Source organism: Pseudopodoces humilis, chromosome 2 (assembly GCF_049639895.1).
Source record: "Pseudopodoces humilis isolate 2021_Gansu_Grassland_sample_001 chromosome 2, ASM4963989v1, whole genome shotgun sequence".
Taxonomy (NCBI): domain Eukaryota; kingdom Metazoa; phylum Chordata; class Aves; order Passeriformes; family Paridae; genus Pseudopodoces; species Pseudopodoces humilis.
The window spans coordinates 84690052-84717963 of NC_142201.1; the positions used below are offsets into that span (position 1 = coordinate 84690052).

A 27912-nucleotide genomic window follows, 5' to 3' on the forward strand; every position below is an offset into this window, starting at 1 on the left:
TTTCAGATCTTCCTCTGGAAAAACAAGGGAATTTACCCAGTTGGCAGATGGGAGAGCGCTGCTGTCAAGTCACAGCTTTCTTGTAGTCAGCGCTTATGGCTGAGCCAAGTTGCAGGGAAGTTGTGTCACCTGGAGGAATGCCAAGGGGCTGCAGCTTTTGATGGCTCTGGTAGTTCTTGCAGCCTCTCAGAGATATAAATCCAGGAGAGCTTAAAAGCAGTGGAGGCTGTCTGTATCTTAACCTGAGTGTCTGAGATGAGGATCCAGCCCTAAATCTTTATTTTTGCTGCACTGATGGCTTGGGCCAGGCTGAAGCAGGTTTGGCTGTTGAAATCACTGTATTCTGTATAAAACCTACATCTTCTTCCTGTTGTTTCAACCCCTTCATTAGGGCAATGCCAGCCTGTTGCCTTTCCCCTCCCCCATCCCAGGATCCAGAGGTGAGAGCAGTCACATTCTCCTAGCTTCACCTTAAACTTCTTTAGTTAAATGATTCTTTTCTTGAAAAAGGGGGAAAAAAAAAAAGGAAAAAGAAATTCCTTTAATTTCTTCAAATTGCATAAGACATTTGGACATATGAGAGACTGGGACATGCAGTGAGTGGTTGCTGGACCTGACCTGAGGTAAGCCCAGAAGAGTCTTATTCTGAAATAAGCCCGTCAGTTCTTGCTCATGTGTGGCATCCTAGACAAGCTTTTCACCCAGCCTTGATCAGCAAAGCCACAAGCATTTTGTTCATCCTGTGAGCCTGTGCATAGGAAACACAAACAGATCCTTCCTGGGGTGCAGTTCCTACGTGCTCTCCTTGTACAACCTTGGACGGTTCCCGGATGCTCTGCACGGTGCCACGTGATGAAGTAATGTTTGTAATCATCATTGGTATTTTCACCTTCTTGCCCAAATAACTCCAGGACTCCCTGGAGGAGCTTCCCAGCTGCTGTAGGAACCTGCTTGGGGAGCATGCATGGATGCTGAGACATGCAGAGTGGGAAAAGACAGCTCTGTACAATCAGAGTGATGCTGTGAGAGATCATAGGAGGTGAACAGGGCAATTTTTTGCAAGAAATGGGTTTGAAGTGGAGTTTGTTGCATGTCACAAACACTGGCCATGTCTTGCTTTATAGTTCCAAATGGGATTAGTGTACCCTCCTAGAACAATTCTGCATTTCTGTGGGCCTACAGAGGGCAAAATCTCTTTCACCACAATGTAAGAATTGTCTCCAATGCCAGGAACATGGATTCCCTGCAGCCAGTGGTAGCCAACGGGCCAAGCATAAAGCCCATCTTATGCCCCCCCAGCACCCCAAAACAGATCAGGTTCTACAGCTGATGCAAGCTGGGGTTTTCTTAGCCAGAGATTGGGGTTCAGGGTTTGGTTCTGAAACAGCAACACTGGATGGATGCAGTGATGTTCGGCTTTCCCACCACTGCTTGGAAATGTATTGGGAATCCAAGGGGGCAGTTAAATCACAGAAGCAATTTACTGTAGGTCTTTTCCACGCAGCTCTGAGATGGCTGATGGTAAATACAAGAATATCAATATTGTGGAGTGGCCACAGGTTTGGAAGTCAGTGACACAGCAAGCACGAGGCATTTTAATGCTGTGGAGGAGAGGAGGGAGGGATGAGGTGCCAAAGACGTGCTGTTTGCAGGTAGCAGCATGCTAACAAGTGAGTGTTGGAGCCTCAGCAGCTCCTGGGGCAAATCACAGTGTTCAGAGGGTTTCAAAGCTCTGTGCCATCATGGAGGGGGTGGCATCTCTGCAGAGACTCCAGGAGCACAAATGTCCCAGGCTACACAACAGCACCCTGGTGAAGCTGCTATTACCTCTCTGTCTTAGGAAAGCATCTCTGTGGCACCTCAATTTTGGTAAATTAAGGAAGAAGCAACTGCTAAGAGTTGAAAGCCTGGCTCTAAGCATCAAAAAGGTCCATGCATTGCTGTCATAGCTCCTTTGGAGATGTCCCACTGTGGCTAGCAGGCAGCCTGCCCACAGCAGGGCAGTGAGGTTCTTCCAGCAGCTCTGCCTTTAAGCAAGAGCTAAGAGCCAGGTCTGGAAGGATGCAGGGTGGTGGAGATGTCTGAACTCCCTCTGCTGAGGTAAAAATTGCTGGTTGTGAATTATTCCCAGAGCACTGTGTGAGTAACAAAAAGCTGTGGAAAGGGTTTTGATCTCACCTGGAGCATCCATGTTCATTCCTGATGAATTTAAGGGAGGGAGCAGTGGCTCCTTGACTGCCATAAGTGGGTGTGCTTGGTTCTCTTCAGCCCCTTGCCAGAAGCTGGGACATGTACTGGCTGTTTACCCCTATTGTTATCCATTCTTCACATCCAGCACTGGATGCAAGGACAGCCATGGCCTGGGATAATACAACATTCTCTAATAAAGCAAGAAGTCAAGACTAAATGAGTAATGCAGAAACTTGCCCCTTTGGGGCAATTTGAAAGATTCTCCTTCTTGTAGTAAATCCACGTGATTCTAGATGCCTTTTTTCCCCATGTAGCTTTCCCTTGTTTTTCTGTAGCTGGGTAGAAGAGCTGAAATGGGGAATTGTCCCAGATGGATGCAGCATCACACAACTGTCTGACACATGGACATCCATCAGCCCATCAGGAACAGTCACAGGAGTATGCCAGGCAGACCTCAGCAAGTGTGAGTCTCTTCTCCTGATGGAAGACGATATAGGATGAGGCATTAAGATAGCCCTCATTCCTGGGCATGAGCAGGGGAAGCAGGTCTCTGGCTGACCCTGCTAAAACTGAGACTGGACTTACTCACCTTTCACCTTTCCTGCCCCATCATCCTCTTGGCACGTCCAGCCTGGTAATAAATTTAGGTGTGTTAAGTGAAACAGCTGTGGATTTGCAAAGAAGCTGAATGCAGGTGTTTTCCAGGGAATGCACTGCCCATGGACAAGTCTGGGTTTGCAAGCTCACTGCTTGGAGGGATGGAGGCAGTGGGTTTTCACCATCATCTCCAGGCATCCCTTGGGAAGCCAAATATCCCACCCTGAAATCCTTTCCGAGCTGGGACATGAAAATAAGTGAAACCTGTTTAGTTTTTACAGGTAGGATTTAATCACCTTAAATTACTCTAAGTGGATGGGGAAGCATCCTGTGATCTCCAAGCCAAGCAGGTCACCTTTAATTTCCTTTTCCTTCCCTCAGTAATGCTGGTGGATGGGTGTTTGATTTATTAAGCGCTGAATAACAGGGCTTTTATGTGTATTGCTGTCAGAGAGATAAATAGACCCCTTTGAAGGCAAGTTTCAGGGAGGTGGCCATGGCTTTTTTGAATGTATATATCCATAAAGCAATGCAGACCACCCCCTCCGTGGACATCCGCAATCTTTCAGACTGTACGCGGCTCCTCCCCATCCGCCCTGGGCCCTCTAACGTGCTCAGAGTGATGATCCCCACCATGCCCTGCTGGGAGGATGATTAATGCCTGCAAAGTGCTTTGAGAACATCAGATTAGTAGGACAGAGCCTCATTATTATATTAGCAATCACCGGATCCTTGGCCTTTTTCACTCTCAGCGCACTTAGAGCCGCATCTGAAAGCCAAATGCTGTTTACTAGCAAACCTCTCTGCCTTTGGATACTTTGGGGAGGGCTTTTTGTGTTGTTCACAGGTTTATTTATAATGATGCACCTGTGGTCCAGACTCCTCCAGGGTCCCCACAAACCACTACCCTGCTTTTCAGGCAAACACTGTGCAGATTAAAAATAAAGACCACTGGGTACTCACTGTTATAACTATAGAAACCAAATATTTGCTTCAACTATAAAAGGCAGGAGTGTTTATGAGTATGAGGCAAAAAGGCATTTCCAGCTGAAGTGGAATGTATTTTAGTTCTGCGGACTATTTATAGATAGGCAGCCACTCTAAATTTGAATCTTCCCTTCCGTAAGCAATTTTTTTGTGCCTACTGGGATATATCCTCGTCTGGGGTTTAGCAACGTCTCTCCAGGGTGTCCAAACAGTTTGGAGTCACCTTATGAGACATGAGGCATGGTGACTTGTTTTGGGGGGTTTCTCTGGCAGTTCTGCGAAGCCACAGAAGTTAGCTTGAAAGATGAATAAGTATTTCCTTTGACTGTAAATTAAATATTTTGATTTGGAGCAATTATTTTAACCCTTCCAGTTTGAAAGCGAGTATGAGTTGAACTGAAAAATCCAAACATAGTTATGAAACGCTAAAATTAATTGTTTTAGGAGCTTGGACAGGAAATTAAAGGATGTTTTTGTCCAACCAAATAGAAAAAAAAAGTTTGCAGAATTATTGTGAGTTAGCAAAAACATTTCTTTCTGTGTCTGTTCAAAGATTTCAGCTAAAAATCACCCTTCATCCCTGTACTTTAGATTTGAAACTGGTAGAGATAGTAGAGAAATACAGGGTGTAGGTGTGGAAGTGTGCTTGTTGAACAGCCTGAAGGCCTGCTGGGAACAGGGTTGTATTGTGTTAGATACCACTTGCCCTTGCCTTGGTGAGCACCAGCATCCAAAAGCCTTCTCCTTGTTGGCATCTGCAGGTGTAACACCCGAGGTAAGGGTTGTGTGTGCTTCTCTGAGTCCCATCATGGCACAACAGGTGCTACAGAGACCTAGAGAGCAGCTAGTTTATTTAGTAAAGCTAGTTTTATATAGTAAATTTACATGGAGAGACCCAAGCCCCAGTTAGCAATGGTGGTGAGTGAGTGCCTACATTCCTGCTCAGCCTACTCTGTAAAACTCCCTCAGTGATTTCTCTCTTGTCCTTGGTGTTTACACCCTTCAAATATTTGCAGACAGTTGAGTTGCCAAGCCCCTGCTAAGCTGCTGTTAAGCCAAGCTAAACACATGAGCTCAGAAAGTCAGCCTCTCTGGCTCCATGATAATAGTTTGCTTTGTTCTTCTCTGAATTTCCTGCAGTTTATTGATATTTTCCTGGGATCCTGGCACCTGAACGTGATGGTGATACAGGAGGTGCCATCCTAGGTGAAAACCAAATGATGAATAGGGAATCCAGGCATATGATGCCAGGAATGCTGGGTTTCATAGGGCCTAGGTGCTTCCTGGTCTTGTTTGACCAAGTGCAGACAGGAGGTGGCCCCAAGGCCCCTGGCTGAACCCAGGGACCAGCTAATCGAGGCCAGCTGTTATCCCAGCTCCACCCTGTTCACTACTAATACAGGACCAATCTTTGTGGAGGTCAGCAGGCGCCTGTCTTGATGCCTTGAGAAGGCTGACCTTGAACAGAGGCTAGACAGAGTTAAGAATAAAGCAGTTATTTATTGGAAGGCCTTAAAGATTATACCTTTGGCAGTACAAGAGCCTGGCCAGGGCTACAACCAGGATGGATCTAAAATGGTCACAAAATGGAAGACCGGTCACGAGGTTCCACATTTTTATAGGTTTTGGTCCATCTGCATATTTGGGTTAACTTTCCAATCACAGCTTCAGGTTATGAAATCCCATCTTTCTTGTTTTCTACCTTCAGTTCACCATTGCTTATGCTTTGGGATCTGAAACTTGTAATGATTGTCCTTGGTACCAAGCTGGAAAAGGAATTGTTTTGTCTGCCTCCTCTGTGAAGAGAGCTCACTGGCACTTAGTGTGAAGCTCAAAACTACACACCTAGAATCTGAAAAATATGAAAGCTAAAACTTAAGGCATCCTTCCCGTGGTCCTTCCTTGGGCTCATCCCTCCTGTCTTCTCCTTAGTGAAGTTATTTGAAACTGAGCTTTGCCATACTCAAACCACTCTGAAGACCTGCAGCATCAAGGGGATCTTCAGAGCTTCAGAGTTTCTCTCCCAACTCACCTGGGGGGGGTGCTGCTTTCTCCCATAGAGAAAAACCCTAGTAAGCCTTATCACTAGATATAATCATAGATATATATAGATATAATTTTGAAGCACAGACTGGTCTTGCTGGCAGATCTTCCAAGCCTCCATTCTTCCATGCTCCTGCTGTTATAATTTCTCTGTTGGTTTTTCTGGCTGTAGCAAAGAGACATACTTGGCTTAGTGTTGGACTTCCTTCTGCATCCTGGGATGCTAAGAGTGGTTATCAGGAGTGCCTTGGCTACACATGGAGCCCACCCTTGCTGTGAAGGACAGCTGGTCTCCAGCATTTGCTCAGGGTGGAGGACCCAGCAGGGTCTTCATTGCTCATCCTTGCTGGTGGGAGGGTGAGGAGGCGATGTGTAGACAGGTCAGGGATCCATCATGGGCTTCACTCCTATTTACACAGCTGCAGAAACCACTTGAGCTCACAAAGGGCATCCATAGAGTCAACACAAACCACGTGCAGCAGGGCTGCTGCAGCTTGGTGGGGCGGCATCAGGCTGGACTGGGAGTGCAGGGATGCACAGGGCATTCAGGAAGTTCACAGCAAATGCAAATCATGGGATCCCCTGCACATCGGGAGGTGATGTAATAAGGAGTGCCTTCCCTCAGACGCCTGCAGAGCACAGGGAATGTCCTTGGAAAAACATACCCTTGGAAACACCCAGCCAGGGAATCTGCAGTATCAGATACCAGTGTAGACTGCCCATCTTTCTTTCCCAAACCCAGCAGCCTATGCAGGTGGGGGCAGAAAAGCCATGTACTCCATGCATTCTCCAGCACAGCAGGGAAGTCCCATATTTTATTAATGCTGCTTTCTAAAGATGAAATGCCTCCAAAGAAGTTTGTAAATGGGGGCTTGTGCAGGAACACAGTGACTCCTATCACCTGTAGGTGCAGCCCCTGATCATGGAATGCCTGCAAGCCCGTGCCCACACTTTGGTCCCCTGCTCACTGCTCTGAGCCTGAAATATGGAGGGTTATGCTAGTGGGAGAGACACACCAGTGTGTCAGATAAACAGGAAAATTTGAATTGAGCAATGCTGGGATGAAGGTGCAGCACCCTAAAACAATCTTTCAACTTCACTGTGCACAGACCTGAGCCACCAGATCACCAAGCTCAGCCTGCCCTGCCAAAGAATTTAGGAACAAGGACTCACAGTGAGAGCTGGACCTGTTTTTCCTTGGCAGTCCATGCAAGACAGTCCTTTCAGCTTCTGAGCAAATCAGTCAGAGAAATGCCACGCTCCCTTTGGAAAGTATCTGTGGTATTCCATGACCCCAGATTGCTTGAGTGATACCTCTAAAGGCCACACTTGGCTCAGCAGGTCAGGTCCTTCATGGAGGTTGTCCACAAAGAACATTTTCTTCTGGCCTGTCTGGTCCAGACACAGTGTTCCTGTTCCAGGATGGATCCCAGATGTGTGTTAGCATTACAAATACATCTCAAATCCCAGCTGCCAAGTCCTCCACCCCCATCCTGGTCCATCGTCTAGAGAGATGATTAGCATATCCTGCAATAAAACTGATCACTTACTGCTCTTTCCACCCCTCTTCGCTGCAGGTTCAGGTGCCCACGCGCTGTGTTCTACCTCTCCTTTTGCAGAACTGGTGCAGGGAGAAAAATTACTCCTCAGCCATCATATAACCACACTTTCCACCCCCAAAGTATTTTTGCAGATGGCAGTTCAGTCATTTTTCTGGTAACATCCTTCTGAGATTCAGTCTTTATTTGATGCTTGGAAAAAGGTGGCATAACAGGGTAAAACTCCCTTTCTCCAGGGGTTTTTGACAGATTAATGGCAGCAGCAGAATCGGATCTTGCAAACTCCTGTCTCCCGGTTTTGCATTCAGCCTTCTGCTGCAATTTATTCTGTTCACTCCCATTCTGTGTATTCCAGCTCATCTAACACCCAGGATATGTGAGCTTTATGAAGCTAAGAATAAGCAGGGGTTAATGTGTTGCATGCCCTTCCTCCAGGTTATTTCTTTAGGGCTGAAATTTTGGATACTTTTTAGGTGTCCTGATGAACCTTTCATTGCCTACTCCCTTAGTATCAAAGTTATTTGGCAGTCCCAAATAAAGAGCATCACACGAGAATGAACCACAAAAAAAGCATTTGAGCTTTAATACACTCCCTAGCAGGAGCCTGGTGTGATAGTCAGGACAATGAGCAGGGCACAGGATGGAGCTCCCAACCCCCCACCAGGTTTGAAGGCATCTTGTGGTGTCTTTTTGTCATCGCTGCACTTTTCAGGTGTTTTCTCAGTGATAAAAGCAAATGGAGCTTCTGTGTCCTCTCTAATAACCTGAGAGTCCTGTAGAGTCTGAGCATTTTGTAGGCCACCTTTCTGGGAGGAGAGCAGACTTTATCTTTATGACGCTAATGGAAAAACAAGACCTAATGACAGCTAATCCTGCTCGTTTACAGGGCTACTTTTGGTGCAGAGTGGTGTTTGCGCTGTCAGTTCGTCTTTTTCTCAGCAGTGCCCTGCTCCTCCACATCCCATACGAGTTAGTTTGAATCCGGGATTTCTGTGGAGCAAATCTAGTGATTCTCTTGCTAGATAAACACAGGAGCAAGTAAGAGGAGAGTCTGAGTGTAGGTCTGGACACTTTTGGCTTGAGGATGGTCAGGATGCACCTTTGCTGCCTCATGAGCAAATCCCACCACGTGTGGATGGGTTCATCCACCACCCTTCGTCACGTTTTCCATTTAGGTTGTTAGAGGAGGCAACATGGGGAGAAATCAAGGTTTCTTTCCCAAACCCACAGGTTCAGTGAGGAATGAGCACTGCCTAGGAAGCGGGACCGGGAAGTCTTGTTTCTCTGGCTGTGTCCACTTGGCGTAGGGGCTGAATGTTTCCTTTGTGGTTTGGTCTGTGAAGGCTTGTGTCTAGCCCTTTGCTCTTGTGCCAGGGAGTCCCGGCACTTCCATCCTGGAGCTGTCTCACTGAGACAAAGGACATCAGTCTGCACACAACTTCCCCAGCTCTCCCTTTCGCCCTTCTGACAGTTTTGTGTTGGAGTGGAGCATGTTTAAGTGGGTCAACAAAGAGGTCATTTTTCCCAGTACAAAGTACCCTAATAAATTAACCAGTGAGAATTTTAATAATACATGGAAGGAGAGAGGTTTGCTGCTTTTGGAAAGGCTTTTCAGCTATTGATGGGGTCAACAGCTGGGTCAGTGGCCATTTGGATTCTGCTGGAGGGAGAGGTGGTGGGCATCATCCTCCACCGATGACCATATCCGTGCCATCAGGACAAAACAGAGCTACCCCTGTTTCAGCCCACTGGTACAAGTGTTGTTATCGGTTTTTGAACACACATTAATGGGCAGATGGAGGAACTGCTGTGGAGTGCTGGTAATGTGGAATTAGTACCCACCCTGCTGTCCACTCCTTTGAAGCCTGAGGCACATGGGCTCCAAGCTGAGCTTCCAGCTGGGTTTTCAAAATAAAGAGAGTGTGATCAGTCAGGGGGAACAGTAGACTACCACAGTTGTGTCTGGCTGCAACCACTTTTAATGGAATAATTTAACTTTAAGGAGAAAAGGCTAATCCACAGAAGCCACACAAAACAGTCCTATTGATCTGGTAGATACTAGGCTGTTGTGAGGTGCTGAAAAGCACCTCAGCTGATTTACTTCCTTTGGCTTCCTTGATTTTAAGGGAGTCATTAAACAAGACAATCTGTCACCATGGTCCCAGGTTATTTTTCTGCCCTGTTCAGCCAGAGGTGTGGCCATTCTTCAGGTCAGAGTCAGAATATGTAATGTTCTTACTGTTCTGTTGGTCGGATGGGAAACGGGAACAACCAGAAACCCTGCAGCATCCCAAATACACAATTGCAAGTGCTTCTATAGGCTCTAATTTTTAGAAGACAATAGTGGTGTGACCGTTCATTAGGAGTAGGTTGTCTTTGAATGGACCAACTTCTCATCCATTTGATCTTCTCATCCATGTTGACTGAACTGTACTACCGTTTATTAAGGGACCTATTATGCAGTTGAGTTCCCAGAGCCAAACAGAGTATTTGAGCTCAGGAAATATCTTCCCTGGGCTTTGTTTGCTGGCAAAAGGCAAAGGCTGCGGCAGACACGTAGTTAATCAAATGTCTCGGCACTGTATTGACTGCTGTTCCTGAAGGCCATGATAGATTCTGCCAATGCCCAGTCATCTGCTCTTGCAGCACCCATTGAACCCTGGTTGTCTGCCTTTGAGGTCCTACCTTTTGGGGAAGGTCTTTCTTCCTGCAAGGAAGCCAAGGGCTTTCCTTGCTCTCTTCCACATTCTTTGGGGATGGTCTTTGGAGACTGCATCTCCTAGAGCCTTCTGCTGCAACCAAAACTTCCATCTTCCCTTGATTTTTGTAAGGGTTCCCATCACTAAATGGCCATGGAGAGGTTTGAACATTGGTATTTGAGGAAAAGATGAGCAGAGCAATATGAAAACACATGGAGGTCCAGGAAACAGTGATCTTCTCACCTTTCCACCAAAGCATGGAAAAAGAAGACAACAGCTTTCCAGATATGGGCAGAAACAGATTAGGTTAATCCTGATCAAGGGAGTTACTTCCAATCCAGAAGGCAGAACAAACGTTCAGAAGGGACTCACTAGGCAGCAATAGGTCAATGCCCAGCATCAATCCTGGGCCAAATAGTGGAGCCCACAGGTCTGCCAATCTGAGGTGAGCTGTTGGGTAACGAGGGCTTAGTCCATACAGCCCCAGGCACCTGGCAAGTGAATTAAAACCTGGCAGATCCCAGGAAGATGTCACCTACAAATGGGGCTCTTCTTCATGCCATTTTTCAGGGATTAAGTCTCAGCATTTCCCTAAGTGAAGCAGATCTAATGGCTCCTGTGGGGGGAAGCTGCCAGTGGCACAAAGGGTAATGAAACGGTAAATGCTGAAGACAAATTCATCAGACAGGGCAGTCTGGATCACTTGGCAAGCAGAGTACATTTGAAAAAATATTTTAGAAGACAGCCCAATGCAAAATTGAACATCAAAGGAGAAAGAAATAAGATTGTTCCTACAGAAAGGAGCAGTGAATCACCAAGTGCAGGATTTTCTGGGTTTGGTAGAAAGAAACTGCGTGAGCAGCTCCTGATGTGAGTTGAGGCTGTGGCAGAAACCGCTACAGTGACCTTTGATGTCTAAATGAAGGGGTAGGAGGTGCATTTGTTTTTCCTTATGTGCAACAACAGCAAAATGTGTTAGAGTAGCTGGCTGCTAATGTTGATGCTGAAGAGGAAGAAAGGAAACATGACAGTACCGCAGAAATGGTGTTTAGCACAGAAATCCTTAAGACTGGCAGCTGGTTAGTTTCCTGGATGAGATGAGGGGTTGGAATAGCCAGGTGATTGTGGTATTTTCTCTCTGTGAACATGCTAAGAGAGCTCCAGTCTAGTGGAAAAGGGCATCATGGGAGCCCTTTGCAAGATGTCAAGCCCAAGAAGTGACAGATTGGAAGCAACCCCCTGCTTGTTTTTTTTCTTTTCTGGAGGTGGTGGCTAAATGTGAGGACAAATGAACGGTTAATGGGGTCCATATGGGCATAAATGTGCATTTAATTAAACGCTTATAATATAAAAGAAATCAGTTTACAATCAGAATAATTCAGGTTGGAAAGGACCTTAGGAGTCCTGAACTGCCTGGATCTGTGATTCTCACAGGTATGGGGGAACTTGGAGAAAATTTCCTTTTGTAGGCACAGGGTTGTGGAACTGGAGGTGTTGTGAGGATTCAACACAGACCCCATCCAAGTGCTGTCACTGACAGATGTTTGGCTGTTGGGCACATCTGGAAAGATGTACCTCACTGTAGCAGGCTTGAAACCAGCAATTTTTTAGCTGGCCACCCTCAACCAGCTGTGCAACAGGTGAGATCTGGACCCTTGCATGGTGCAGATTTAGGGCTGTCCCCATGTGTTCCCTGAATTATCCCCCACTGCCCTCCAACCCGTTAGCCTGACTGCCTGAGCAGTGCCTGTCAGGAGAGCAGTGGGCAGGGCTGTGAGCTGGCAGGGCTGAGGGAGAGCCTTGGGAAGTCTCTGTGTGTTCATGTGCTTTCTGTGAGCGTCTCCTGGAAACCAGTAAACCCCTAGCTGGTCTCAGAGAGGCTTGACAGAAGGATGAGATAATTAAGTCTCCATGAGTTTCATCCAAAAGGGTGAGCTGGAAGAGGGGAGAAATCATTTTTAGCTAAAGAAAGGCTTTCACACAAGCTTACATGTTATGAAGCACCAGGGAATCCGCTCATTCAGCTGCCCTTTCAAGCTGCAGGAATGAACCTGATGCTCAAAAATCAACTAAACCTTGAGAATCCAGCTGAGGGGTGAGTGCCATTGGTGCTGATCTCCACAGAGCTGTCTTTCTCATAGCAACTTTTGGCTCCATTTCTCTTTTTTGCCCACATTTAATGTGTTTGGCTTCAAAGCCTTCTGCCTCTCTGTCTTGCCAAAAGGGAAACACCCACGTTTCCCAGAGTGAAGCATGAGCACCCATGTGAAACCCTGAAGGTTGAGCTCTGCCATGAGGATCGATGTGAACAGTGCTGCCTCCCTTGCCCCTTCCAATTTGAACATCTCTAGAGGGTCACTCCCAAGTCCTTTTAGTGTGGAGTGTTGCACAGTGGTCAGTGAGCCAGCATCTAGGCTGTCAAGACTCCCTCCTCCTCCTCCTCCTTCTCCTCACAGTATTTTCCCTGTTGTTAACTGTTTCCATTGCAAACATCCATCATCACACTCAGTGGCACTCAGCAACCTTTGGGGGGATTTTGTTTCTGTGACCTTGTTCAGTCTCCAGCTGGGGCCAGCTAAACTTGAATGCTCCTGAGCATCCTTCAGCAGGCTCGTTACTGTGTTGCCCAAAGGGGAGTCACCTTTTGTGTGTCCCAAGCCTGGCTCCTGTTACATTCCTGTGATATCCTGTCATTCTTGTCTTAGGCGAGAGTGAGCAGGTCATCTCCCTCACCTTCTCCCTGCCACTGCTGGTTTCCTCAGTGTCTCTCCTATGCTGACCCTTTTCCAGACCTGTCTCACTAGTTCCTTGCAGAGAAGCAAGGAATTGCAGCCCTTTGATTGTCCTTGTTGCCCCCTTTGTGCCAGCAGCTGTGGTGTTGGCTCTGCCACCCAGACAGCTACCATGAGGAGGTGCAAAGGGTTGTCTAGCAGACTGTGAGTTCAACATGAGCCAAATCAGGCTAATTTTTCCTGCTGCAGAGTTGTTACAGTTGAGCTGGAAGTGGCTACAGACGATGAGACAGCTCATTAAAGTGGCTGAAAATTAACAAGCCTCAGATCTTTTCTAAAATTAGAAATCATCTCTGGAAAGGCAAGCCTATCCCTAATATTGTGCTACAAGGCAGACTCCTTTAGATGACAGGAAAAACATCCTCACACTTTACTATCAGCTTCACCCCCATGATATCTCCAGCTCATCCTACCAAACCAAATTAGGTGGTGCTTTTTGCTGTGCATAGAGCCTGTTAAACTCAGAAGAGTCTCAGTATCACCTTGTAAGGTGCTTTTTCTGGAGCCTTTAAGCAGAGGAAGTAGCGTGCCAAGGAAAGGAAAGAGCATCCTGACACACCTATCATTCCTGATATCCAATTCTAAGTCCATCTGTATTTCCATCCACCTTCACCTGAGAAACTGAGGGCAGCAGTTTAATTATGGGATTCACTGCTAGAGCTGACATGGATGTATATCTCCAACTGATTAAAACAAAATCTCAAATTGGCTTTTTCAGATTCTTTTATTTGTTCAGAAGCGCTGCTTTAATTCAGCCTTGCTTTGAAACACAAGAAGTGTTTACAGCTTGAAAAGGGTTTGCTGAAAGGGAATAGATAGCAGTCCCTTCCCTGTCTCTCTCTGGGTCTCATGGATGCTCATGGGCGTGGGACAAAAGAAACCCCAAAATTCAATGCCTTGCCTGGAAATTTTCTCTCAGCCAAGCCCAAGCCTGGTGAAAGTAAACCTCATCCTCTCTTGAGCATCTTCCTGGGTCACAGAGGGCTGGCAAGAGGTGACAGGGTGGGAGAGCAGCCACAATCTCCAGGAGAAGGCAGAGGGGACATGTGCAGTGCTGTTTTATCTCATGATGCTCCTAACTGGGCACTCATGGAATGAGGCATCTGTGCCAGGAGCTTTTTGTGAGCAGAGGCTGGTGTACATTTGCCAGCCTGGGGCAGAAACTGGCTCCTGCCAGCACAGAATGGGTGCTTTTGGAAGCAGCAGATCCCTGTTCACAGAATCACAGAATGGTTTGGGTTGGAAGGTACCTTGAAGATCATCCTGTTCCAACCTCTCTGCCACAGGCAGGGACACCTTCACTAGACTTCTGAGCCCCATCCAGCCTGACCTGGAACACTTCCAGGGACGGGACATGCACAGCTTCTCTGGGCAGTGAGGGTAGGAATTCAAGGTAGCCCAAAGCTAGGACTGAGGGAAGGGAAATTGCTGACAGTGCTGAGGAATTTATTTTGATCTTGCAGAGGCCAGAAAGCTAGAAAAACTCGGTTATCAAAATGCTTTGCTCCAAGTCATTTATTCATGCTGCGTTCCCATGTCCAGCCCTGCTTGTGTAACAGCCGGGAAAGCTCTTATCAGAGACTGATACCACAGTCTCAGGAGGGAAAAAAATCTCTGAACAGTTTGCTTTTGCTTCCAGAAACCCAAAGTTGAAAAAGAAAACTAAACTCTGCTCTTGCTCTAGGTGTGCTCACACGGCCCAGGCTGACTTGCTCTGCTGGGTTGGTTGGCTCTTGAGCGTGGGGTTGAGTGTAGCCAGCAGTGGCAGCTGGGTTTTACAAACAGACTTGGAGAGCAGCAGCCTTGATGTGCATCACATCAAGTATCTATGTCTGTAGTATCATAACATATGTGATAAGTGAAATATCACCTCATAGGCGGCCGGGACATCCTGTTTGGTTGTTGCAGCTCCGTGTCCTTCCAAGAGGCCACAAAGTACAAGCCTGGGTATCCTGTAGATCTTCAGGGAGCCACTGGCTCTGTCTATCCCACACCCACCCACCTGCCTGCACCTCCTCTGGGTCCTGCTCCAGTACCCCACAAAGGATGTGCCCTGGCAGGGCGGTGGGAGAGATTTCAGCTAGGAATAACAGAGTGGAATACAGAACAGGGCTGAATAGCAGGAAATAATTCCAGATAACAAAATCCATGCACAGCGGCAGGAATGCACTGGAGGCTCTGCACATGCACCATTCACAGCCAGCCTGAGGCAAGAGCCAGGCTCCAGGTTCTTCCTGTGAACCCCTTGCTTTCCTAGCACCTTCCCACTTGCAAAGGTGCCATCCAGCTTTCAGCAGAAGGAATTTCCCAGAAAAGGTTGCTTCAGTCAATGAGAGCTGAAAAATGCCAGTGCAGTCCATTACTATGCTAAATGCTGTGGGTGGATGTGCAATGCGTGGCTGCAGTGGTCCCACATCGGTTCTCAGAGTCTGAGTGGTCTCATCAGGTTTCCATCTGACAAGTTCAACACTCTTCACCAGGAGTGGTCCTGATTTTGGAAGAGTAATTTAGATTTGGAGATAACTGAGGTTGGATGAGACCTTTGGAAGTCTCTGAACCAACTCTCACTCAAGGCAGGTCTAGCTTGAAGTTACGGCCAAGTCTGGAGGTAAATCATGCTACTCCTGGTCTTGTCCAGGCAGGTTCTGAATATCTCCAAAAATGGACAACACCCCATCTGGGTTTTTTGTTGTTCTTCCTCTCATTTTGAAGCCTTTTCCTTACATCTAATGAGACTTTTCCATTGCATCTCATACTATCCCCATGCTTCTCTCAGTAGATTTGGGTCCATCCTTTCTACACCCTCCAGACAGGAACACTCCTGGATCTCCCAGAGGTTCCCATGTCCTTTATTCTCAGACAGTCACAGCTTGTCTGGTGATTTAAGTACAGCCTCACTATTTGGTATTTTGTTTTTCTATCCCATCCTTAATCAGGTCCAGCATCCTTTCAGAAATGCTGTCAGTGCCCTCACATCCCTGAGAGAAATCTTTATTTTCCTAAGATTGACCATGCAGCACAAAGCTACTGAAATCTTTCCAACCGGAGAACTCAGGTTAAATAAATAGGAAGGGAAGTGCTTTCCACATTGTGTCACTGCTGTGTTGCTCATCCCACTCACAGAGAGTGGAGGTGGGGAGCGGGTCCTCCAGCTCACACCAGTGTACCTGTAGCTCCGAGCCATCCCACACCCTTCCTTCCCTGGTAGCAAACATCTTCAGCTTTTTATGAAGCTTATGGTTTTTTTTAATGATCTTAAAAATAAATAGGCTTTAGCTTGTGTTTGTGCCTCACCTTCTTGAAACCCCCTCTCACCCAGCTGTGAGTGATGCTCGGTGCAGGACGTTTCCTGCTGGCTCTGCTCCCCTTGGGTGGATGTCACATGCAGTGATTCGGTGTGTGCTCTGAAGCCTAATTACACCTCCAGGAGTGGACAAAAAAAAAAAATCCCAGGAGGGAAGGTCAGTTTGACAGCCTGAGATGTACACTGGGTTGGGGGGGGGGAGGTTTCTGCATCACCTTCCCTCTGTTCCCCAGCTAGGAAGAGCCTCTTTGTACCCCAGCAAGGTTCCCGTGCCCCGCAGGCTCTTGCAGCTGCAGCGTGGTGTTATTAGCGCTGCCAATCACGGCTCCCCCAAAGCGCTGCTGATAATGAACCCACCGTGAACTCGGCCACGGCTGGAGCCTGATTAGCAGGGAACAGTCTCCATCCCTTCCAAGGGTGCCAGGCATGGGGTTGGGATCTGTCCCAAGCATCACGTGGAAAGGTGCTGTGAGCAGGCAGTGGGCAAGGAGAGCCACAGGGGGATTTGGAAGAGCAGGAGTGGGGCTCAGGGAGCTCCTGTTTGTTCTGGGAATTGGGGACACTGGGGCTATGTGAGAGCGATCAGACAGCACAAGCATTACCTGCACAGACAGAGGGGGCTTTTCTTGCTGCTTACAAATCTACTTCCAAGCCACATTTCCTTTGAGTTAACACTAACACACGGAGGGGAGAGGTGTTCTTGCATGAATAATAAAACCAGCATCCTCCTGTCCATCAGACGAGTTAAAAAGCCCCCAGGGACACAGAGGAAGACAACATTATTATACAGGTCACCAGGAGGTTATTCTAGAATCCTCCTGTACGGAGCTTTGCTTGCTGATGCTGGTAGCACCAGCCACAATAGGGGACCCTGTTCCTGCTGCAGGGCTTTGGGGAGGGGTGGGCAGGACGGGATCCACCCCAGCACGGGGTTACACAGTCCAACAGCTGTAATTGTTGCAGATGGCAAAAACAGTAGCACCACTGAAGGACCCAAGCCCCCTGAAACATGCTCTCAGCATACCCACATCATCTCTATCCCCTTTTCCCAGGGGTGATCTTGCCAGGTTGGCCAAAGTGGTGGCGGCCTGGTTGGGATATCAAGGTGGCATGGTGACCAGGAAGAACAATGAGACCTTTCCAGGTGTTGTAGTCTTTCACACGTGCTCCTGAAGTGTGAACTCCTCTCTGCCACACCAGATGTGCCAGGAGCCAGGGGGAGAACATGCTCAGTGGGGTGCAAGACTAATCTGCACTGCAGAGTGAAAACTGTGTGGCTGGGACAGACTCATGGCTTTCTGTGGATGTGGTGGCACCCCCACTGGCAACTAGTGGCCGCAGGGGCAATGACACGAGCCATCCTGCACCCCGGGCCTCTCTGGTTCTGGGCAAATCTGGGACACTAGCACCTGCTTGCCCTGCTGTGGGGTTTCCTGCTTGAATCACTCAGTCCTCAGCTTCATCTTGGTGTGAGAAATTGGCCTGATGTCATGGCTAGGTCGCACATCCTGCCTGCCAGCTTGGATTAAATCCTGTGATTTGTGTCAGATCAGATTTTGGAAGGTTTATTTCACATGGCTGGTGTGCAGTGCTGGTGGGCATGAGGTTGTGTCAGGGGGAGAAGGAACAGGACAGAGAGATTTCCTGGGATATAACAGGTTCTCTTCTCTTCTCTTCTCTTCTCTTCTCTTCTCTTCTCTTCTCTTCTCTTCTCTTCTCTTCTCTTCTCTTCTCTTCTCTTCTCTTCTCTTCTCTTCTCTTCTCTTCTCTTCTCTTCTCTTCTCTTCTCTTCTCTTCTCTTCTCTTCTCTTCTCTTCTCTTCTCTTCTCTTCTCTTCTTTCTCCCTATATGTGCTATAAGGGTGTGGTGATAAAAATATTAATATTTCAGATTAGAGAGATGTGGCTCAGAAGTTGATCCTAATTGAGAGAACATCCCTTTCAACCCAAAGCTAACAGTCTCTGACGGTTTCAAACTCCTCACTTTGGAGCTTAGATAATACTGGGTGGGCCACTCCTAGAGGCCCCACCAAGAGCCAACTCTCCTTGTTGTCTCTGTTTGATTCCTTCTCACAATTGTGGCACTTGGCAAGTTCCCCAGCAACGGATACCTGGCTTTACTGACACTTTATTATTTTCCTCACCTCTTTTCTTTTTATCTGAAACAGTGTATAGGCTGGATCTCTGTGTTCACTTTGCAGAGAACAGGGCAGCAGAGAGGAAGCTGTCCAAATGTCCCTCACTATAACCATAGTTAATAAATCCTCTCTCTGGGCTGTCAGTCAAAGCATTTGGATTTTTAGGCACTTGGAGGCCCCAGATTCTCTGAGCTCTCAGCCCTGATGCCACCAGCTCTGTCACAGCATTGCACCACCAGGACAGCCACAGGGGACATGAGGGACCTCACTCCTGGAGTGCTGGGGTGGTATCTCCCACCACCCATGGCAGCATCTCCGTTGCTCAAGAGCAGACACCTGTTTGGTTTTGCTCTTCTGGTTCCTCACCCAGCAGGTGGAACAGGAAGGGTCCCAACCACTGCCTGAGCCCCCCTGAACATCCTTGCTAAATACACTCAGCCAGTGAACCCAGCAGCACTGCCTCACCTCTGCCAGCCCAGCTCTCCATAAAACAGCCAGCTCCAGGTAGCATCCAGCTGGAAAGAGTTACGTTTTGTAAAATTTAACTTTGCCACGGCACTATTGAGGGGGAAAAAAATTGAGCAGCGGCCACAATTCTCAGTGCCCAGGGAGAATTCATATCACAACAGGAGCATGATGGGCACTTTTTTTAACAAACAAGTCTTTAAAAGAAGTACTTGCCAAGTGTCAAAATATTTGTCAGTGATATTAAGGGCCTTTGGCAGCCGTAATTTAACCGTGAAAGAACCTGATGCCGGCGAAGGACCACACAGCTGGAAATTTGTGCTGCAAAGCAGCATTTTATGGCTGTTAAGCTTTTGGCCTCTCAACATTGTAAAGCTGTTAAATAAACACAGCCCTTGGCTCACAACACGTGTCAGGGAGGCACAGTGTTTTGGCAGGAGGAGACTGATGGCAACAGGGTCTTCAAAAGACCTATAAAGAGGTAGAAATAAGCAGAGAAGGACAATTCAGGTGGAGGATGAGATGCTTCTTGGCCATCACAGCCTCATGCTGGAAGAAGGTGGTCTTGGAAAGAGTATGTAGGCTCACATGGAGTTGCATCCTCCCCAGGTTTGGCATCAGGTAAGATTGCCGTGCACATATGGATCCTGTACATCTTACTGCTGTCATAGCTGCTGTTCAGTAGACCCTTAAATCACTCTTTTGCAGGAAGGTGTTATCCTAGGGAAGCCTAAATGTAGAATATTTGTATGGTATTGGTAGCTTTGAATGGGGAAATAAGTGTCCCAGGAGGATGAGCCACATGCTGCATACTGCATATCCTTTGCTGCATGTAGTGACGTGTTGAAGCAAGCTGTGTTAGTGACAAAAAATGCCCCAAGAGCAGCCACAGCCTGGCAAGCACAAGCTGAGCCCTGGTCCCAATAAAGCCACAGCAAATCCACAGGGAAGAATTAAAATATGCTTGCTGAGCCCAGCACTCAAAAATTCAGAGAAAATGCCCACAAAAATAAGGAGGTTCCTATCTATTTCTTTACTGTTTGCTTCCATTCTCTTCTAGCAATCATTGCTCATTCCTTTGGCTTGGAAGCCGATCTTAGGAGGCAGGAACAGCTGGTCCTGCTGCAGGGAAGTGTGGTGGGAGATGCCTCCAGCTGTGCTGCCTGCAGCCACCTGTCCAGGACAGGCACTCCTTAGACTGCTGCCATGAGCTCTTTTTCTGGGTCAGAAGCTGTATTAGAAGAGCACCAGTAACTCTTTATCATCAGGAGGGCACCACAGGGATGGGCACCACACCCAGGCCTGTGGGACTCCTGCCCTGTCCAGTGGTCCCACCCTCCAATGATACTCCACCTCCTGAAGCTTTCCAAGAAACGTTATGCCTGCAAGACCAATTCTTTCACAACTTGCCTGTATTAAAACTTACCCAAAACAACCAGACTCTGTGTGTTACACTCTCCGCTCTGCCAGATCTTGACTGTGTGGTGCCTTTCATTGCTACCAGACAGACCAAAGAGAATTGGAGGAGTTGTGGTTCTCACACTGGTGATAAAAAGAGATGTCGTGGTAGCATCATTTTTGTTGCTTGCAGCATTTCCTCCTGCTTTTTCCATGGAAACTCTAAATTCCAGTGTCTAGTTTCTGCACTTAGTGGGTTTTGTTATGCAGTGTCTGAGCCATGAAGGGAGGCTGTAGATGGTTGGAAAGCAACAAGCCAAGCAGCAAGAACCAGTGCTGGATGTCTGCATTCAGGTGCTGGTCCATGTGGTTGCACAACTCCATCTTCTTGCAGTCCCCTCACTCATGTGTGCCCCTGTCTTAGGTGGCTGCAAAGAAATTACTCAAGTGTGAACAGGAAGAAGCTAACGGTACATTTACCACCTAGAACTAGGAAAAAAATGTTCATGGGTTTCTTTCCCAATGATTTGGGTGATCCATTTTGAGGAGATGGACTAGTAAATTATTACTGCTGCCTGGTGAAATTGGTTTTTGCCCTCCCTGATGGACACAGCTCCACTGTGTCTATTTTGTCACTCAAAAACAGCCATTTTGATGAGAAGTGGGTGAGATTAAGCCAAAATCTGCTAGCCTTGCACGTCCTCTTGCTAAGCAATTTGCTGCTTCACTGCCTTTGGAAGATTGCACTGAAGTTGCTTTCCTGGCACCAGGAGCCGTTTTGAGAATTAGTGCAAAACTAATTTGATTACAAATCTCAAAGACACTAACAAAAGCTATTTTTAAGCTTTTGAGAAGTAGGGTCTGAATCAGACTGTTCAGGGAAAACACCACAAGAGTTTCTTACCATTATTTCAGCCACAAAATTCTCCAAAATTGTGGGATTCTGGTGCAGTTGGCTGGCTGAGATCTAGCACGTGTCCATCACCAGTATGTAGAGCTTGTGGTCAGCACCCAGGGAGCATCATGAGGGACCCAGCACACTGCTTGCCTTGGTGCCTCTCTTGGGTCACTAAAGGTGTTTGTTCTTCCTTCTTAAAAGTATCGTGTGCTTCCTCATAACCCAACCTCTTATAATCATCAGAACTCTGGTTATATATAAAATATAAAATATAAAATATAAAATATAAAATATAAAATATAAAATATAAAATATAAAATATAAAATATAAAAAAGGTAAGTCTCATTTAAAAAGCACCACTGTCCAGAGCCAGGGCAGGATGGCGGGGATCACATCCACTCCTTTGACATCCTCTGGTACAAACTGAGGTCTTTGTCAGGTAATACAGGAGCACTGATCATAATTCACATCATGCTTATCCACATGCACCGCTCAAACCTTTGCTGCCTTCAAAGACAGCCTGAAAAAGCTGTTTTAAGGACGACACTTAGATGTAATCCTTGCCTTCCCTAGGCCATGGGAGCTGAGGCCTCTGCAAGGGAACATAGTTCTGCAAAAGGGAGGAGCTCAAGGTGGTTCCTCAACCCCATTCATCCCTCACACAAGTGCCATGATCCTCACTCACCCCAGAGAAACACTCTGCTCACCTCATGGGATAGGGGGTTACACCTGCACAATTTTCCCTCAGTTTTAGCCTTTAACATGTTATTCTTGTGGCTATTCCCCCTCCTGTGGTCTCCCAACTGTGTCTGGCATGGGGAGGGAAGCAGGGCTGAAGCTCTCAGGGCCAGGGCTGATGGCTGACATTTGTTTTGCTGGTTAGCTTCAAACTCCGCAATCCCCAGAGTCCATTCTGCGGGTAGTTTGGCTGGGGGCCGCCGTCAGCAGTGCTTGGAAGAATCAATGATAACCTTTTCCTTTGCTAAGGAGTTACCCATGTGCCAGGGAGCAGAGGATGCTGAAAAACAAATGAAGCTGGGAATCTCCATGGGTCTCCCTGGCATTATTCCTGATATTTGAAAAACAAACCAGCTCTCCTTTGGTTTTATTAGTCTTTCTCTCCTGGCATTTGAACAGAGATTGGCATGGTCAGTATCTGCAGACACATCCTATGATGCTGTCAGGGGTTTATCTGAAGGTTAGGACACTCAGGGTGCTACATCCGGAGTGCCTCAGTTCCCCTGAGCTGCTGCGAGGCATTTTGGCATTGTGACACTCGGTAATGCCACTGCACAGATTATCCCACAGCACAGACAGAACGGCATTTGGGTTCTGGAAGCACGTCTGGGCTGTAGGGTAGAAGCAAGGTTCCTCTGAGCCTCAAGACTGGCACCTTTTGGGATCATCTTATGCTGTGATGCTAGTTCAGTATTTAATTCTCCTGGATTTTAGTATCAAACTGAGGAACTGAGTCTTGCAGGTATGCCTGAGCGTCATCCCAGAGAACCCCATGGTGGATAAGTCAGGTCATGTCCCTCTGTCACCCTGTGCCTAGCAGTGGCTTTTCGCTCTCACAGATTGAGCAGTGGGGTTCATGCTTGTTCTTGTCTTGGTTTCAGGCATGGAAGAAACGCTGGTTCGTCCTGCGCAGCGGTCGGATGAGTGGTGACCCCGATGTCCTGGAGTACTACAAAAATGACCACTCCAAGAAACCTTTGCGTGTCATCAACCTCAATTTCTGCGAGCAGGTGGACGCGGGCCTCACCTTCAACAAGAAGGAGCTGCAAGACAGCTACATCTTCGACATCAAGACGAGTGACAGGACCTTCTACCTGGTGGCTGAGACTGAGGACGACATGAACAAATGGGTTCGCAGCATCTGCCAGATCTGTGGCTTCAACCAGTCCGAGGAGAACACAGGTACCATGAGAGACAGGTCCATGCCTAAGAGCATCTTCTCTCCTGTCCTCCCAGTGGGCCCAGGTGCTCTTTCAGATCAGACCTGTAGGAGGGTGGTGCAGCCTGCCACAAGGCTGGGAGGGCTAAGTGGGAAATGCATGGACATGTGGGAAACTTTCATAAGCCTTCCTGCCTTTGACATCTGAAGAGCTTGGATACTGTGAGAGCCAATCATTTTTACCCTCCATAATTATAGACCCTTCAGTCTCTAACAAGAAATTGGTGGTGTTTGGGGACTTTTTTAGTTGCAGCCTTTGTCCCTATCCATCATCAAAATCCCCTTTGAGAGTGGTGGAAACCAGCAGTGAAAATCCCCCTTGCTCAGGGGTTTCAGTCCCTTGATGGAGTAGGGGGAGAAGCTTTACTGGGACCATTTTCCTCTCCACTGCAGTTGTCCCCACTGCTGGCAGGCTCTCATGTGGAGGACAGACATCCTCCCTTCAGCTGCATCCCCATCTCTTCCTGGGACCCTCAGGGAAAGCATTGGGAAGGGGGAAGGAAAACTCCAAGTAGCTGATGTGCAGTGAGGGGACCTATTGTCTGACTTGTGCTCCTCCGCTGCACTTGGGCAAGCCTCTGCATTAAGCACTGCTGAGCTGCCTCTGCTTTCCCAGCTCTCAAGGGCGCACATAAATCCCGAGTGAGATGGGATTGGGGGAGTGAGCCTGGGGTGCAGCTCTGCAGTCCCCTGCCCATCCCATTATACCTGGTAGCACCTCTGGCTACCTTTGCTTCACCTCATCCATGGTCCAGTTTCATCCAAGGGACTGCAGGCCTGTGCTGTGTCTACATGAAATTCGTTATAATAGCATCCAGCTCGAATCTGTTTTGGTCCCTCATGGAGCAGCTGCCATCCGCAGGAGTTGAAACCCTGCCAAGAGCTTGTCAGGCAGGACAGCAAACAAAGCATCGCAGCAGCGCGGATGCGATCTTCCCTGACTGACGCATGAAACAGGATGTCACCTTGGCAATGGGTGCACAAGTGGCAGAGAGGATCCTTGATAACGTCGCCAGTCAGGTCTTTCAGGGAAAGGTCAGGCTAAATAAATTACATACCGTTCCAATGTCAGCAGCACAGCCCTCGAGGTTCAGCAAAATTGTTCAGGCCCCTTTTTTAGGGGCTGTTTCGTTGCAGGATTTTCCATTTTGCCTGTGTTCAGCTGGGGGAACTGTTTTTCTTCTCATTTAGTAAAATGAGCTTTCAGCCCAGCAGCAGAGGATCGATACGGGACTTCAGTGAAATATAAATCTGGGCAGCAAAAGGAAAAACAATCTCCCGCTTGCAAGTACATCTGTCCCAAAGGGCACACAGGGATCATCAGGCTGCAGAGATCCAAGCACTATTCCCTGCAGGATCATGAAGTGACATCAGCAAAAGAGGAACAAAAATCCCTATTTGTAACAGAATCACAGCTCGTTAACACTGTAGGGAAAGTACCCACTTGAAACAGTACCCAGCTGCCAAAGTGTGATTTTCTGAGTAAGCCAAGAAAAAGCCTGCAATAGCAAATGCAGCAGATGTGTCCAGATGCTGCAGCAGAGAGGGAGCATGAATTATTCAGGGCCAGTGCTTCACTTCGGTCCTTGCCTAAGCAGTGACCCCATGCTCACCTTTCCTTCACCATCCCTGCTAAGTAATGCCAAATAAATCATTTCTCAAAGCGAGTAATGCTCATTTGAAGAACCCATGGCCTGAGGCTGGATGGAGAAGTTGAGGGATCATTGGAGCCTGATGGGTGTTGGGAGTCTTGTCCATCTTCGCATATACAAGCTCATCATGCATCCTTCGTGAGGTGCCATCTGGAGGGGGCAATGAAACAGTCATAGCAATATTTGTAACCCTGCTGTGCTGTGCTCCCTCTTCATCACCTCCTTGAAGTCAAGAGTGGATGGATGGGAGAGGATCAAGAGTTTGTGCAATATTAAGACAGTTCCTGGGTAGAAACAGAGCTTGCAATACTTGGCATTTTGTTTTTGGACCTTCCTTCCCTTATCCTCAAACGTGTCTGTGCCTTGGAGAATGGAGGAGTTGGTAATTGGATGAACCAAAAAAGGGGAGGAAAAGGTAACCATCATGGGCAGGAATAGCCCCATGCTAATTGTAGCAATTAATTAACTAAACCTTCTCCCAGCAGACAAGCAGCATGGTGGAACAAGATCAGAAACTTCCAGGGAAGCCACTGTGCACATTTTTCTGGTTGTACTTGTTCCTGGGTGTGTGACTGCTTTGTACTGGCCCAAAAGCCTTGCTGGGTCTGGCCCCACAGCTAGGCTGTTCCCAGCTGGGCTGTACTCAGCTAGGGAAACACTCCATCACTGGCAAACACATTTACTACAGTTGCCATCATATGCTGATTTACTGCCTCTTTGAAGGAACACCCCACATCAGCTGAGCCCCAGCCACTAGTCGGTCACTAGTTTGCTTATAACCCAACGGTGATGGAGGACAAACTCATCAGCTTTTGGGGCAGTTTGGGTAAAAGCCTGTTCCACCAGCTCCCTGTGATGGTAGGGAAAAGGCAGGGTAAAAAGGCTTTTTAGCATGATTTAGTAAGCAAATGGGCAACCTGGAAGCAGTGATATAAACTGGCTGCAAACCCTCTGCAGCAGTGTGGGACCGTGCTTAGGTGCTTCCCGTGCTCCCAAAAGGCAAAACAATTAAAAGGCAAACAGATTTACACCCTTGGATGCCTCTTTCCGTTCGCAGCTCAATGGGAGTGTGTAAATTTTCTGTCACTTGGTTTTCACATTAGTCCTTGATGTCCTGTCTAGACAGGGGGACTCTCAGGATTAAGGAGGAGGCTGGACTTTAGGGCGGTTTAATGTCATGCTATGGCTCACTGCTGGTTTGCTGATCTCCAGCTGCATTATACATCTGTTTCAGCGGAAGGAAGCTCGTTTCAGCCCCAGGGGCCTGAATGTCAGTGAAGCAGAGGGTCCTGCCGGCTGTCCCAAGGAGCAGCCGCTCAGCAAAGCCGCCCCGGTGACTTTGTTCCCTGCCCCGACCTGAAAATAATTGCAGAGCAGCACGATTACATCTGCCAGGAGAAGGGAAATTAAATTGGTTCTAAAGTGTTTACCCAGACTGTGGCAAAGCTCTTTGTTTCTGTTAACACATATTTACTTTGAGAGCTAATTACTATTTTTGAACAAGCAGAACCTCACAGGATCCCAGCTCCTCTATGTGTCTGAGGAGGCCAACCGTGCTCAAGGAAAGTAGATTTGTTCCTGTCTCAGTGCTGCCTTTACACTGCATTTTGCCCTGCTGCCACCTTGAGTGATCCAAATACAATGGGGAGAGACTAGCCAGGGACCCTGGGCCACAAGCTACATGAGAAAGGCCAGCGCGTGGGTATTTCAAACCATCTGCATTTTCCCTGCCCTAGTGGGCAGGCAGCCAGGGCTCAGCTGTGAACTGAATTTTCTCATATGCTTTGTTTGTTGAAGTTAAAAAAAATACTAAATCCCACTAAACATATCTCATGTGCCATTAACCCTTTCTGAAGCTGGCGCTTCAGCCAAAATCCCTCCTTGTCCTATCCTTAGTATGACAGCAGTGCAGCTACAGTAGCCTGTAGTTTCATGTGTCACAAAACAGTGTGTACCCATGCAGTGAGCATGTCCTTGCAGGGGCCCCATGCAAGGATTAGTTATTTTGAAGGAGTCAATAACTTTATTAACTTTATGTCAATTTACCGTGCCACCACCAGCACCTCCCTGGAGCTCCTCTTCTACCTCCTCCATGGAAAAGAGGCTCTTTCAGGGGCTTGGATTCATGGGTGCTGACCAGTCATGGGTGGGAGTTTAAAAGCTTATTCACACACATCATTAATGCACTGTGCTAGAGGTTTAACCCATACATGAAACCAGGGAAAGGAATATTTGCAGGTAAGTAGATGTCCCTGCTCTGAGCTGAAAGCTCCCTTCACTTGAGGGCGGTGAGGAAGGCGTGGGAACAGGATGGCACTGGGCTCCTGCCCTGATGGGTTGTGTCTGGCAGCAGTAGCCTTTCCCACCCAGTCTAGGCATGTTGTCGTCTTCTTTTTTTTTTTTTCTTCTTTTTTTTTATCATCTGGGACTTAATATCTTTTATTTATTTCTCTGCTTTCTGGCAGGGAATTGCTGCAGGGCGGTTCTGGGTTCTGGCTAACTCCCCACTCCATCTCCGAGGCTTGGCATTGGTACTGTGTGTCATGACAGGGATCAATCCCCAGCAAACCCAGCAATGTCTCACTGAACATGGGTCAGGGCTGAGCATTAAAGTTTAATGGAGATGTGTCTTCCCTTCCTCCTTCAACTCAGACCTGCTCATTCTAGCAGTTTAGTGGATCAGCCTGCAGATACCAGTCTCTTTCTGCTCACACTGGTGAGATCTGCACTTGACATGTGTGGGTCTCTTTGGCTTGGTTCTGCCCCAGACCCTCCACCAGTTGCCCCATTCCAGGCCATGAGAGCAAATTTATTGCTCTCACTTGACTTGCTTTGGCCAGGGGTACCATATGGGCTGCTGGCTGGTTGTCCCCCAGCCTGTTGCCTGCCAGTCTGTGTTATGACCCCATCTGGCTGCTCTTGCACCCTCCTCACGTCTCTCCCGAAAACATCTTTGTCCTAGCGACAGGCCAGTGACACCTCCAGCCCCATGGATTCCTTGCAGACAGGTTTGCCTGCGTGTTTGCCCAACAAAGGGAGCTCAAGAGGGACCAACAGAGAACAAAGAGAGAAGAAAACAACATAGATACCTCTGAAGACTTGTTGGGAGGACAGGAGCTGCCCAAAACTCAGTGAAGAGGCTGTGGGCTGCAAGGCTAGAGTAAAACCAGGTTTGAACATTGTATACCACTCACCTCTCCCAAACACTCCCAAGTCCAGTGTTCCCCATCCCT

General features: G+C 47.7%; 1 protein-coding gene across 3 annotated transcripts in view; it reads left to right on the forward strand.

Moving 5' to 3' along the window:
* Nucleotides 1-27912, forward strand: part of GAB2 (GRB2 associated binding protein 2) — a 93837-nt gene that overhangs the window by 30701 nt on the left and 35224 nt on the right. For all 3 annotated transcript variants that reach the window (XM_005516150.3, XM_014249591.2, XM_014249586.2), the window contains exon 2: nucleotides 22690-22990. In XM_005516150.3, coding sequence (XP_005516207.1) covers nucleotides 22690-22990 — 301 coding nt within the window. The remainder of the gene's footprint in view (nucleotides 1-22689; nucleotides 22991-27912) is intronic.